The sequence below is a fragment of the Apis dorsata genome, unplaced genomic scaffold (assembly GCF_000469605.1).
Source record: "Apis dorsata unplaced genomic scaffold, Apis dorsata 1.3 scaffold_127, whole genome shotgun sequence".
Taxonomy (NCBI): domain Eukaryota; kingdom Metazoa; phylum Arthropoda; class Insecta; order Hymenoptera; family Apidae; genus Apis; species Apis dorsata.
The window spans coordinates 937,774-951,594 of record NW_006263420.1 but is presented as its reverse complement, the minus strand read 5'-3'; the positions used below and the strand labels follow the sequence as shown (position 1 = coordinate 951,594).

The 13,821-nt window shown below is 31.9% G+C and overlaps 4 protein-coding genes and 1 long non-coding RNA gene across 6 annotated transcripts in view; 2 read left to right on the top strand and 3 right to left on the bottom strand.

The window, feature by feature from the left end:
• LOC116185201 overlaps positions 1-574 on the bottom strand; it is a 5,541-nt gene extending 4,967 nt beyond the window's left edge. The window contains exon 1 of the long non-coding RNA XR_004149993.1: positions 563-574. This is a non-coding gene — a long non-coding RNA (uncharacterized LOC116185201). The remainder of the gene's footprint in view (positions 1-562) is intronic.
• Positions 575-747: 173 nt separating this feature from the next.
• Positions 748-3,382, top strand: LOC102676548 (protein phosphatase methylesterase 1). The gene is made up of 8 exons (XM_006612815.2): positions 748-1,087; positions 1,257-1,449; positions 1,514-1,623; positions 1,696-1,929; positions 2,172-2,237; positions 2,310-2,635; positions 2,713-2,845; positions 2,936-3,382. The coding sequence occupies exons 1-8, from the start codon at positions 1,014-1,016 to the stop codon at positions 2,952-2,954; spliced, it is 1,155 nt and encodes a 384-aa protein (XP_006612878.1). The 5' UTR covers positions 748-1,013; the 3' UTR covers positions 2,955-3,382.
• Positions 3,012-6,293, bottom strand: LOC102676676 (kelch-like protein 5). 2 transcript variants are annotated; one of them, XM_006612816.2, is made up of 9 exons: positions 5,781-6,285; positions 5,472-5,633; positions 5,061-5,374; positions 4,882-4,977; positions 4,600-4,789; positions 4,146-4,533; positions 3,860-4,072; positions 3,586-3,757; positions 3,012-3,502 (listed from the first exon to the last, which is right to left on the bottom strand). In XM_006612816.2, exons 1-9 carry the CDS (start codon positions 6,004-6,006, stop codon positions 3,425-3,427), a joined length of 1,839 nt encoding a protein of 612 aa, XP_006612879.1. In that variant the 5' UTR covers positions 6,007-6,285; the 3' UTR covers positions 3,012-3,424. The 2 variants fall into 2 exon arrangements, with proteins under 2 accessions (XP_006612879.1, XP_006612880.1); XM_006612817.2 differs by lacking the exon at positions 3,860-4,072 and having other exon boundaries at positions 5,781-6,293.
• Positions 6,294-7,460: 1,167 nt separating this feature from the next.
• LOC102676907 (mucolipin-3-like) lies at positions 7,461-10,454 on the bottom strand. Its single transcript, XM_006612818.2, has 4 exons — positions 10,304-10,454; positions 9,956-10,220; positions 9,116-9,398; positions 7,461-8,997 (listed from the first exon to the last, which is right to left on the bottom strand). The coding sequence occupies exons 2-4, from the start codon at positions 10,096-10,098 to the stop codon at positions 7,531-7,533; spliced, it is 1,893 nt and encodes a 630-aa protein (XP_006612881.1). The 5' UTR covers positions 10,099-10,220; positions 10,304-10,454; the 3' UTR covers positions 7,461-7,530.
• Positions 10,455-10,477: 23 nt separating this feature from the next.
• On the top strand, positions 10,478-13,372 carry LOC102677052 (BTB/POZ domain-containing protein KCTD16). Its single transcript, XM_031509078.1, has 2 exons — positions 10,478-10,612; positions 10,810-13,372. Exon 2 carries the CDS (start codon positions 11,833-11,835, stop codon positions 12,583-12,585), a length of 753 nt encoding a protein of 250 aa, XP_031364938.1. The 5' UTR covers positions 10,478-10,612; positions 10,810-11,832; the 3' UTR covers positions 12,586-13,372.
• The last annotated feature ends 449 nt before the right edge of the window (positions 13,373-13,821 follow it).

Here is a 13,821-nt window from a genome sequence, read left to right as displayed (position 1 = left end):
CAGATCGTTGCGAAGGATCGTTTCTCGTATGCGTTCAGTCGCTTTCCGCGGACTGAGAGCATGCTAGGCTCCCATGCTTCGATGTCCCGGGTACTTTCCCTTTCTTTCGGCGCTTTGAAACCGACGTACGCAAGTTGAGTCACCAGGTAAGGCTTCGTCGACAGCGGATGGCCCCTCCGCTTACGACTATTTGCGCGTCTGTCATCGTTGAATTCTCGATGGCATTGACGATTTCCAGTTTCGACCTCGGCTTCTTCGTTTCATGGACACGAGGTTGGGTAAGATTTAAGAAAAATGGAAATATTGCGTCAGGTCAGGTGAGTAAATGAACGTCGATAGTTCAAACGAATATTCTCTAAATTTTTTTTTCGTCGTTTTTATATATTCTTCTAAGAATATATGAAACTAAATGAATTATTTTTATTTTTGATCTCTCAAGATATTTTTGACAATTAAATTTATCGAATTGATTAAATTTTTTGAGTAATGATAAAAGAAAGGATTAAAAAAGGGAAATATGAAAATCATGTAAAATATATATAAGGTTATTCATTTGATATACGATTAAAAATTATTTTAATATCTTATTTGGCAAATATGCATGTATACCTCAATAATATAAAATTGAATATTTTTTTCTTTTAACGCGCCATAATTTGTTGTAGTACAGTAGCGCCATGCTGTTAAGTTTAATCGAAGCTCTAACTCGTGATGCTTTAATCATTTGAGTCCGTTGTATCGACGTAAGATAACATTGCTCAAGAGTATCGATAAAAAAGAGGGAGACGCTGCATCAGTAATAAATTTTCATCGGAGCGCTTTATATCGAATATAGAAATACTGAATTCAGGTAGTAACAAGCTAAAGCTGTCAGAGAAGTTTTGGTATTCCGTTAATTGTGAATAAAACAACGATACTATAATTTGTGATGTATCTATAAAAACAGTGAACATAATTATAATTGCAAATAGTATTATTAGAAAAACAGAAGAATTTGTTGAATACATACTAACATGTCTTCCCTCCAAAAATCGATTTTGAAATCAAAACTACCACCATCGGGTGTCAATTTTGGAATTAGCTCTAGGTTAGTTTATTATGACTTATATAAATTTAAGTTATTAAATGAAATCCTATTAAAGTAAAATTTTTTCATAAAAATAATTTAATAATACGAATTTTTTAACGTGGATTTTTAATAGAAAATTTCTAAGTTTATTGTTAAATATTTTTTTTTTTTTTTTTGTAATGAATAGGATTAATAAATCAAAGGGATTTCAACGTAAGAGAGATTATGATCCAGTTCAATGGACTCCATATTTTGATCATTCTCAAGATGTGAAAATAGGAGATGACATATTTCATATTTATACTAAGGGTACAGATGGCCCGACATTAGTATTGTTACATGGGGGTGGTTACAGTGCATTAACATGGGCAGAATTCACTGTAGGTATTAATTATTAAATGTTTGAAATATAAATTTATAATTCTCATATCATGTATGTTTCAGAAATCAATTATGACTATGATAATATGTAAAGTTATGGCAATTGATCTTAGAGGACATGGAGATACTCAAACTTCAAATGAAGAAGATTTATCTGCTGATACTTTAGCAAAGTAAATATAATTTTTTTATAATTATAAATATAAAATCAAATATCATATTATTGATGTTTTTTTAACTTTTAGAGATGTTGCAGAAATTGTAAATGCAACAACAAAAAATAATCCTGTCATCCTAGTGGGCCATAGTATGGGTGGTGCAGTAGCTGTTAGAGCTGCATCATTAATCACAAATTTATGTGGATTAGGAGTTATTGATGTTGTTGAAGGGACAGCCATGGATGCATTAGCATCTATGCAAAGCTTTCTAAGATCAAGACCATCTAGTTTTAGTTCTATTTCTCAAGCTGTGGAATGGTGGTTAGTACTTTTAAATTTTAAAAAAATATAAAGTAATTAAGTACATCTTTCTGTGTCTTTCATGTAGTTTTTATCAGTCAAGAAAACTTGCTATTCTAAGTACATTTTTCAGAAGGAAGGCACATTTTTGGCTGATCCTGTACAAACTAAAATGTTATTTACTTCTTTAATATATTACATATTTGTGTTGTATAATCAAAAACGAGATTATAGAAGAATGTCTCTAATTATCCACATTTTAGTGTACGAAGTGGCCAAATCCGTAACATACAATCAGCTAAGGTGTCAGTTCCTGGACAAATAAGAAAGTTAGTATGATATATTCATATATCATCACTGCTCAGCTCACTGTTCTAATATATTATTTTGTATTGCTGTAGCATCGAAACTAATAAATTAGCCACTCATGATATTGATTTGTTGTCACAATCATCAACATGCCAGTGTATTTCTGAGACTACAATCCCACGAGAAGATATTATTCAAGAAGAAGAACCAGTAAATATGCCACCACCATCTACTCCAACCGGCACTACTGCTACTAGAAAATATGTTTGGAGAATAGATCTATCAAAGACTGAACAACATTGGCTTGGATGGTTTAAGGGTTTGTCAACAGCATTTTTAAATGTACCAGTTCCAAAAGTACTATTACTAGCTGGTGTCGACAGATTAGACCGAGAACTCACTGTTGGACAAATGCAAGGTACAATATTATCGATATTAAATTGTATATTAAATATATTAAATATTTATAAAATTTATTTTTTCTTTTTTTATTAGGTAAATTTCAAATGCAAGTATTACCAGCATGTGGACATGCAGTACATGAAGATGTTCCAGATAAAGTAGCAGAAGCAATTGCTACTTTTATGGTTAGACATAAATTTGCAGAATCAGCATCTGATTTTCCACGGTAAATTTAATTTTAATTACTAAATTATGAGAAGGAATATAGATCGCAATACGAATTTTTACATGAGTTTATTTTTTCTTTATTTTTCAGAACATTTCCTGCTTGTTAGGATTTTATGAAAAATAACGGACATTTGTCAAGTAACATGATTATAAAATTCGATAAATTAGTTAAAATGAGCATTTTATTTATTTAAAAATATGTTCACAAAATATATATGAATACATATGTAAATAAAAACATTTTGTCGACAAGAAAAATAAATTTGTTCGACGTAAAAAATGTATTTGTTAAAAATAAATTTGAATATGTTTATACAAAAGACATAGGTATAAATATGTACAAATTCACGATAGTATATGCAACGTATCAAATGGAGTACAAACATTGCTTTGTCTGTGTTGAAACACTATGTTTTAAACATATATTTATAGACAAAAATAATGTTACTTTTATGATATAGTAACATTTGCAAATATCTCCTTCTGTATCTATCTTCCGATGTAAGATTTTTAATTAAAATACTTTGAAGTTCCATACTTGCTTTTAAAGTTCCATACTTTGTGCAGAATTTTATTATTAATCAAATCCGAAACCTGTTACGTTTTTAATAACAACACATGGAGCTCCCGCACGACCAGCATTTAAGGGAGCAACCTTAAAATGTATTAATTTTATGATATAAATATTTTAAATTTTAACTTTTTTTAAAATATTTTATATGTAAATAATATTCTTACTGGTTCCCATTCATTAAGATGTGGATCATATGCTTCAACAAGAGTGAGATATTGTTGGCCATCATAACCTCCTACAGCCATAAGTCTATCACCAAGTACACAAACACCAACTGCATCTCTTGGTACACTCATTGGTGCTACCATAGTCCATGTATCTGTCTTAGGATCATATCTATACAATTGTAACATTTATACAATAATCGTTAACGTTTACATATATACATCTAAAATTAATAAATATAAACTATTATATATTTTTTAAACATATATATACCTTTCGACACAATCAAATCTGCTGGCATTAGGATTACTGGAAGGTGCATCATGACCACCTAATGCATAAAGACATCCATTCACGACACCTACACCTACACCACCTCGTCGTTTTGACATTGGCGCACAAGGTGTCCATTTATTTGTATGGGGATCATAACATTCCACAGTATTTAAACATGAGCTTATATCTCTTCCACCTACAGCATATAATCTGAACAGACACATATAGGATATATAACAATAATAAAACGATTGAATACATATCACAATATTTGAAAACTTACTTATCATTCAATACAGCAACACCAACTGTGGATCTTTGTATAGACATAGCAGAAACTGAACTCCATTGACGTGTGGCTGGATCCCATCTTTCAACAGTATCTAGAAAACTCCAACCATCATGACCACCAACTGCATATAAAGGTCCACCTAATACAGCTACTCCTAATCCATGCCTATGAATATTCATAGGGGATAATGTACTCCAAGTAAAAGTTGAAAAGTCAAAACATTCTACTGTATTTAATGTTTTTAATCCATCTCTTCCACCAGCAACTATCAATTTTTTATCAACAACAGCAGCACCAAATTGAAGTCTTCTACCACTCATTGTAGCCATAGATTTCCAAGCATTATCACGCAAAGAAAATGCATCTATTGAAGTAGCACCTAATAAAAATTATTAAATATATTAAATATCCATTTTATCATTTCATTCATATTCAATTCATTTACCTTTATTAGCATCCATTCCTCCAACAGCTAACATATGACCTACAGTAGCTTTTCTGGGTTTTGTACGTCCTGATTGAAGTAATGGTCTACGCTCTGGTAAAAGGTGATATTTTAATGCTTCCATAACTAATTCTTGTGCCACTCTTTGATCTTTGAACATTTCATTACTTTCAATATTGTCTGCTATAAACTGTGTGAATATAATAAAGTTTATAGCAAATAATTACATTATTTTCTTAATATAAAATAATATTTATTTATTACATATTTACTAATACTTACTGCAGGAGATAATAGAGGTAATTTTACAAGGCTTAATAACTTGCTTGCATCTTTTTGTCTATTTTCTGGATCATATTCCAACCATGTCATAAGCGTCTAAATTAACAATATTAATAATATCAATGGAAATTATATTAATTTTTTTTAACAATTTTCTCTATATAAATATAAAGTCTTACATGAAAAATAATTTCTTCTGAAGGAACATTGAGATCTTCTGATTCTAAAAGTTTGGCAACTTCATTTGCAGATAATAATAAAAATTCTTGATTCTTTGTAACTTCCATAAAATGTTTAGTTGTGTATGCATGAGCATGATCTAATAAATCTGAACAACCTTGTGTATCAGCAAACATTCTTATTCCTAAGCAATTACTCGGATGAAGTTGTTTTCTAAGAAATTGACAACATGCTTTAACAACTGGATTTAATTGTAATAAACGTGCTGTTGCTAAAAGAGTTTCTACACTATCTTCTCTTAATTCTATGCAACCTATTTTGTTTAAAAAAAAAATTTTTAATATTTCCATAATTTATAAAATATATTTATAAAATTTCTTACATTTTTTTTTTTTTTCATAAAATTATACCTGTGTAACAGTAACAGACTAAAGTCCATAATGCATCTCCATCTACACCCATTAATTCAACTTCATTTTGTGCAGATTCTCTTAAAGAACTTGTAAACATGGCAGCAAAATATTCTGAACTTGCACTAAGTACTAAACGATGTGCAGGAATATGTCTTTTTCCTAAATAAAAATTGAATTATTGATGTAATTTGTATATTAAATAATTGTAAGTTTAAATAATGATAAATCTTTTGTTTTAATTTAGAATCAAATGACTCAGAGTTGATTAACTAATAGTATTTGAAAACAAAGAAATTCTCTATTTACCTGCAATTAAAATGACATCTGTCAATTGTTGTTCATGTAAATATTTTTCCATAACTCTAAGACTATTTTCCGCGTGTTTCGACACGCGAAAATTTTCATCTTGTGAAGAACTATTAGATACCATACTCGAAATACTATGTTCACTGGCAGACGCTTCTTTGTTTGAGAACAAATATTCAAGCTCAACTTTATTCGATCCTGCTCCGGTATGGCTCGTTCTTGACATTTTTGTGCGAATAGGTTTTGACAGATATTTTCGTAAGAACTCTACGTTTTATTTTCACAAGGCACTTTATTTTGTGAAAGTATTTTAATTCTCATACGATCGACACTCTATTGTGCACTCAAGCTTGACAATAACGGAGTGTTGACGCCGCGCTTCACCTTGACAGTTTGAGATGTAAAACTGGATGTAAACAGTGATTCGCGTTTAGGTACGGTCAGTGACCAGCTCTGTTCGTTTCTTGGGTCAGCGTACTCCATTTACCAAAGTTCTATATGTGATAAATTCAAATAAAAAAAGTAATAATATACTTCAAAGTAATAAATGAGCCATTTATGATTAATACTGTAAAATAATCATATATTAATATCTTGTACATAAATAAAATTATATTTTTTTTTTAAATAAAAATAAAATGAAATAAATAGTATTTCTTTCGTAATAAAAAATATAAGATATTTCGATGATTAGTTTATAAATTTAAAAATAAAAAGAATTTATATATTTTTAAATTTATTGCTCTTTGTAGAATTCATAAATTTTTATATATAATTTTTAAATACAAAGTTTTAGGTTATAAAATTTTTATATTTTATTATATACACAATAATATTTTAAAATTCATATCACACATAAGTAACTGATAAAGATAATCAATTTGATTTATTGTTAACTATCATATTATAGGGAAAATATAAAAAGAAAAAAAATATTAAATATTTAAAAAATTACGATTTTATTATACTTTGTATTATAAACATATTTCACTTAATAATTATATTTGTTTTTCCTAAATGAGGCACGTTTTTTTTTTAGAGATCACATATAGATATTACATAGAATGCATAAAATATACAATATTGGAAACATGTACATTAAAAATTTTATGACATGTTAGTTATTATATTTCCTTTTTTTTTCACAACCCTATATTTTATTCTATTAGATTATTAACAAGGAAGTTTTTTCATATTTATAATTATATAAGTTTAAAATTAATTTTGTCTAATCTTTTCAAAAAATAATAATTATAAATTCTTACATATACATATGAAACTGTGCATTATTGACTTTGGCATGCTATAGTTTTGTTTATATATGTAAATGATGTTTAATAAGAAATACATGTTAAATTTTTATATATATATATACTTTATATTACAAAAAGTTACTGACAGAAAAAACACTTTAATTATTTTTAATACATTAATACTTTATATACATAAACAATAATAACATCATTGCTATTATTATATGTCTAATTCCTAAATATTGAATTTTTTAATAAAATATTCCATATATATATACATATATATATATATAAAGAGGTAAAATGAATCATTCATTTTGTTAGTATTTACATGATACATAAAAATGGCAGCATTTAATTGTAACATTTAAAGAAAAAAATGCAATGTTGCATTTGTACAAACAATACTTTACATGATAAAATTATCATTATAATAATACCGTCTATCTGCCATGGAACCATAATCTTTATTCAAAATATTATTGTCCTTTAATGCACTATATACAGATTGCTCCTCCACACGTTTGTTCCGATTTTGTCGAGAATTTTGTACTTGATTCTGAGAATGACCCATAAAAGGGTCTTTTCCGACAACAACAAAAACGATCTATAAATTCTGATAAATCACTATCTTCAGAATCATCTTTATAAAGACCACTAGATGCTTCGTCAGTACATGCCGCAATAAAAGTTTGCAAATCATTTTTTGGAAAACCATCGCGATAATAAATTTTGATCGTATCGTAAGCATCCATTATCACAGAAATAAATAAACTTAAAACCACGTATATATATAATGAAATAAATGTATATAAATACATTCTAGAATACCACCATAACATCGGTGATTTACTAAATGATGTTGCCGAAAATGTAGCAAACATGTCATCACCATTAATAAGTGCGAAAAGACATTCGGAAGTTGTAGCAAGTGATCTAAATTTCATATGATATGGCCCTAAAATTAACCAACCACAGAATGTGAAACCAGCATAAATAAGAATTGCGCATATTAAAAATCGTGCTACTTTAGGGGCTGCTTTTTTCAATGTTAGAATAACAACGTTATATGTTTTAAAGAAACCAAGATATCTTAATACGCCGAACCAAACGAGTAAATTTCCTGTACCAAGAAATATGCTGCATATATTCCAATGATCACTACCAAATTGTTTTCGTTCAATTTGTTCTTTTATAGCTGAGCCCATAATAATTAAAAGATCATTCACAATGATCATAACATACCAGAGATTTAAAAATTCTAATCTTCCTTCAAAACTTAATATTTTACCATATGCCTTTTTGAAGAAATTCATAGTCTCAAATTTTAATAACTGTGCTCTATATATAGCTCTTGAACATAATATAAGAGATACAGTACAAATTAAAATTACAAATAAATTTAATAATGTCCTTAAAGCTGATTCAATACGATTATCTGTTACATAACGTGTATCACCTTTACATTGTAATCTTTTTGGTTCAGCATCTAATGAAAGTAACATTTGTCCATCAAAGTCACGATTATCAAAATTAATTTTAATATTAAACTGATAACAATCAGGAGGTGTCATAGGTCCTGCAGCTTTTAAATTAACTGTTTTCAAAGCAAACATTAAATGAGCTTTAACAAGTGCTGAAAAATTCACTTTAATATTTTGCTTAAATAATAATAATTTTGATTTACTAGATTCATTATAAGTCTTATCAGTTATATTTATGCAAGTTTCAATGATTTCTTTATCAAAAACATAACTTTCATTAAAACCGAATATAATACCTTCTTTATATTGATATAAACATAGAATAACTGGGCCAACTGAATTGTCTTCTGCAATGTATGAATAAGATCCAACTGCATTACTAATATTATAATAACCATCTAAAGCATAATCAATTGTATTATAGAAATCATCTCGTTTATAAATTGCCAAAGGACCTGTTACTGGTGGATAAACAGGTACCTGAAAATCAAATATATAATTTTTATTTATATTTATTTATTTTTATATAGATTTATTAATATATTTTAATATTAATTTTTGCAATATTTAAAAATAAATAGATGGAATAATATCTTACCTCTAAAGAACTATCCCATCCTCTGAGAAATAGATGTGAGAAAGCTATTCGATTATCCCAAGTATAATTTACATGAATGTAATTGTTATGTGCAAACAAACACAGTTGTATCGTGACTAACAAAATTTTAATAACTTGTACGATAAATTTATATGGAAAACGACGCTTTGCTTGCCACTTTTCAATAGGGTTCATAAAGAAAAATTTTAATTTTCTACGCATTTTTTCTTCGGTAAATAGGGACATATTACAGATAGGCTGATCTGTTATACTTGATTGATGACTGTAAATAAAAAAGATTTTAATAAATATCATGATCTTTATAATTTTAATATAATTTTAATATTTTAATATATAAAAATAATATTTAGTTTTATATAATAATTTTAGTACAATAAAATTCTTTAAATTAACTTTTACATTAACGATAATTGTATAAAAAATATAAAAACTTTTATATATTAGTTTATAATATTAAAACTATAATTATTTAGTAACTAATTTATTTCATAATATTTTATTTAAAAGTAAAATTCTTTTAAAAAATACTCTTTATAGTGAACATAATTAGAAGAAAATATAGATTTTATTACTACAAATTTACTGAATTAAAAATAACTTTTCAAAAAATATCAGTATGATATATCGTGCAATATTGTATCTAGAAGATATGATACAGAATGTCTCATGATTTGTACAACAGATAACAAAGAAAGAACAATAAAAAAACATAAGAAAAACAAACAAAAATAAAATAAATCGCTAAAAAGTAATGAACGAAATTAAAAAAATAATTACTATAAAGAATGTATCTACGAATAGTGCGATAAAGTTACGAACCTTGAACTGACCGTACATTCGTTAAGTAATTCATTTTCACCAGCTTGTTCGTCTTCACTGTCGGGTCCATTACTCCAGGAATGATTTCTAAGAATATTTCCTCTGGATTCATCTTTTACAATCCTTTTTCGTGGCTCCGACATTTCGATCGTTTCTTGTTTCGACAGTTCGATTTAAATTGTCGATTAAAAGTAATTTATCCCGCGGGATTATCGTCCCAGTTTCCGAGAAATAATGAAAGAGAGAATTGTTCACATACGTTGATCTATATAGCAATACGAATAAGATTATTATATGACATCAATTTTTTTCGTAGAACTATGAATAGAGGAAAAACAGTGTACGTACTGATTTGTTACACACAATGAAAGACAATTGTAATAATCCGATGTCGTTAACAGTGGCCATCGCAGGCCATCCAATATACGCACTCAATTTGACTGATCAGCGCGCTATTTCGGCCATTTGTGAAACCAGCTGATCAAGTAGTGGGGATATGTGGTAGAGAGGGCGCTAATCGTTCAGTGGTAAAGTGAGTGTTCATTGCAAATATTCAACGTCACATTTTTAACGTATTTACAAGAGTGAATAGCTTTTATTATGTGAAAAAGTGAAAATATATGGGAGCAATAGAAAATATTTGAATAAACTTACAAGGTTGGTAAATATTTATCGATAATTCTTATCTACCAATAATTACCGCATAGTCAACGTACGATATCAATCTATCTAAACAATAAAGTATAAATTTACTTTAAATATCTATGTACAATGTACAAAATTTTATCACTAATCAAATAACATAGCAAACATTCGTATAGAAAATGTATAATTAGTATCTATATGGAATTTAGGCTTACAAGAATGGGACAGTGAACAAGCATTTTCCCGCGCATTTATCCGGTCAGTTTATAACAAAATGGCGGAACTTCGAAACACGAAGAGAAAGAAGAGGAAGAAAGAAGAAACGATAATCAATTATCAAAGGCCGAGGAAAGAAAACTCGTAATCATACGAAGAAAGAAAATGGATTCGACGTTCAAAGGTAAGTCGACAACGATATTGTTTCTTATTTCTCGTATCATCGCGTCACTCGTTCGTGAGCGAAACAAATCGCGACACATGATTGGCGAAAATTCGAAACGATCGAAATAGCTATACGAAGTATGATCCTTCGATGAGATTGAATCGAAACACGAGCGGAAAAGAGAAATTTTTACGTTGGTATCGTAACACGCGGATAGCCCGCGTGCAATGATCGAATGACGACAGGGGGATGGTGCGCGCGTTCCTCCGTTCGAGAATCGGTGCGCGTTGCACCCTTCTGCGCCAGCGTATCAGACTTCGCAACACACACGAGTAGCGTGTCCTGCCGCGCGCGCCAAGTGTCTAGGAGAGGAAACGCAGCGACGGAGCCGAGCTAAACTCGGCTTTCCTCGACCGAGCGTAGGCGCAGTCTCTCATCGTCAGTCTTTCTCGCCCCCAGCTTCGAGGGAGCACGCTTCCGGAGTCAGATCTATCTTGGAGTGTGTCCACCTCGTCTCAACCCTTAGCTGTCCTCGGTCACTGACCCGATACATATCGGCCCGTTCTCGCAATTCACGCGATCTCTCACAGTTGTGCTGTGTGCGGTGTGGTCGCGAGAAGTGTTGTTTGCGAGGTGCTGCATTTTCGGTATCGCAGGCAAGAATAAATAGAAAATATTTCGGTGCGAATATACCGTTGTTTCCCCTTTTTTCCACTGGTCATTGTCATTCCGTTCGTACATACCACCCCTCTCTGAACTTTATCGTTCTCACCCGCACGATTATCGCTGGCTCGAGTCGCAACGCGCGACTGTACGCGAGACGAGTCTATCGAGAGAAGCGTCGGGAAGCATGGTGGATCAACAGCAGCCGGACCAGCAACAGGAAGCCGTGCCAAGCGTGGTGGAGTTGAACGTGGGCGGTGTGTTTTATACCACCGCTCTGACCACCCTTACCCGGGAAAGCGATTCTCATCTGGCCGCATTGTTTTCGGGGAAAACGCCGGTAGAGAAAGATGCGAAGGGAAAATATTTTCTGGATCGAGACGGGGTACTGTTCCGTTACGTGCTTGATTTTCTGCGCAATCAAGCATTGGTTCTGCCGGAGGGGTTTCGAGAGAAGGAGAGATTGAGGCAGGAAGCAAATTTTTACGGTCTGCCTGGATTGGAACGTGCCATTCTGGAGAACGGCAAGTCTTCCGGTTCCCTGACCTCTTCCGGGAAGAGAGCATCCGGACACATAACTGTCGGTTATCGCGGAAGCTTTGCATTCGGTCGCGAGGGTCTGGCGGATGTAAAGTTTCGGAAGCTGTCGAGGATCCTCGTATGCGGTCGTGTCACCCTTTGTAGGGACGTGTTTGGGGAAACTCTGAACGAAAGCCGTGATCCGGACCACGGCACTACGGATCGTTACACCTCGAGATTCTTCCTGAAGCACAGTTCCATCGAGCAAGCTTTCGACATGCTTCAAGAGCAAGGTTTTAAGTTGGCCGGTAGCTGTGGTTCCGGTACAGCTGGCGGCAATTCGGAACAACTCAAGCCTGGAGTGGATTTTGAGGAGAATCGTTGGAATCATTACAACGAGTTCGTCTTTGTCCGCGAGTAAATAGCATACTTCGTTCTTCCTTGGTCTGAATTAGATGAACAAATGGGAATAGTTGTTGGGAATAGTCGGTTGTCCTTTCGACACGATCGACCAAGATCCAATATTCCAACATCGAAATAGAATTCTCCGATCTTCTCCGTCGCTGACGACGGCAAAGAGGGAATTGGCTTCCTCGAGACTTTTCTTCTTCTCGAACCGAGATCGCAACCGGTAGGATAAAGAGTAGATGAACTTTTTTTCGTCGTCAACGCACGACCATTGTGCATGCATTATTCAAATTCGTCGAGCTATTATTGCAACGATAACGTCAATCAATTCCTCTTCCGAATATTCTTCCACCAACGGATATGGAAAGGATGTTGACCAAAGAGGTACGTTGTCGTTATTAAATATGGATTGAATCGAACGGATGAAATTCGTCTGCGAGCAGGGGAGTAGAGATCTTCGTTGAAATTACCAGACTCGTCTCTAACGCGTGTATTTCAACGTGGTGTTGAACATCGGTTGAAATACTTTGGGGAGGGGTGAAACAAAGCGAAGTTCACTTTGCTTAATTTTGCGATAATTGGCGGTAGAGACAAAGGCCAAAGAAAGTTGGACGACTACGAAGAGAATAACACTGGATCGTCGGGTTTTTGCAAGTTTTGTTTCATCGTTTCACTAGTTAACGAAGAATGTAAAAATTTTATTCATCTGTAAAAGATCTCCCCTTCTTGTATCGAAGAGGACACGAAAGGATTTTGAACAATAAGGAAAAATCAATATTTAATCGCCAGATTCGGAAAAAGCATGAAAAAGTACGAAAATCCCTTCCAACTCTTCTCTTCCCCGTTTCTTTTTCAAGATTCAAATATATTCACTACATATTCTACGATTCATTCTTCGCGCTTAATCGTTCGCTCGCTGAATATTATATTCTCCCAGATTGAATCGAAAAAACTTTTTCCCCCTCGAAAAATATGATCTAAAGTTTGGTATTGATGATCGGAGAGACACGTTGAGAATGCATTCTTCTTCCTTCATCGTTCGAGAGGAACAAGGCGGGATATTTCCAAGGATAGAACGAAGATGGAATGCGTCTTTTCCGATTTTCCACTCGCCAACGATACAAATCAAAGAGGAAATTTCAAATAAGGGAAATTTTAACAAGACCAAGTAGCGTAAAGCAAATCGATAAAATATCTGACATTGAAATTATTTTAAAACGAAACTGTTGTACGAAGAATTGTACAAGAT

Bases quoted from the DNA above. Each gene is read 5' to 3' on its own strand.
- LOC102677052 (XM_031509078.1), top strand. From the start codon at position 11,833: ATGGTGGATCAACAGCAGCCGGACCAGCAACAGGAAGCCGTGCCAAGC.
- LOC102676907 (XM_006612818.2), bottom strand. From the start codon at position 10,098: ATGTCGGAGCCACGAAAAAGGATTGTAAAAGATGAATCCAGAGGAAAT. The intron at 9,399-9,955 runs GTTCGTAACTTT...TTTTATTTACAG, and splicing joins GAATGTACGGTCAGTTCAAG to TCATCAATCAAGTATAACAG. The intron at 8,998-9,115 runs GTAAGATATTAT...TTTGATTTTCAG, and splicing joins GATGGGATAGTTCTTTAGAG to GTACCTGTTTATCCACCAGT.
- LOC102676548 (XM_006612815.2), top strand. From the start codon at position 1,014: ATGTCTTCCCTCCAAAAATCGATTTTGAAATCAAAACTACCACCATCG. The intron at 1,088-1,256 runs GTTAGTTTATTA...TGTAATGAATAG, and splicing joins AATTTTGGAATTAGCTCTAG to GATTAATAAATCAAAGGGAT. The intron at 2,238-2,309 runs GTTAGTATGATA...GTATTGCTGTAG, and splicing joins GTTCCTGGACAAATAAGAAA to CATCGAAACTAATAAATTAG.
- LOC102676676 (XM_006612816.2), bottom strand. From the start codon at position 6,006: ATGTCAAGAACGAGCCATACCGGAGCAGGATCGAATAAAGTTGAGCTT. The intron at 5,375-5,471 runs GTATAATTTTAT...TAAACAAAATAG, and splicing joins AGTCTGTTACTGTTACACAG to GTTGCATAGAATTAAGAGAA. The intron at 4,073-4,145 runs GTAAGTTTTCAA...GTGTCTGTTCAG, and splicing joins GTTGCTGTATTGAATGATAA to ATTATATGCTGTAGGTGGAA.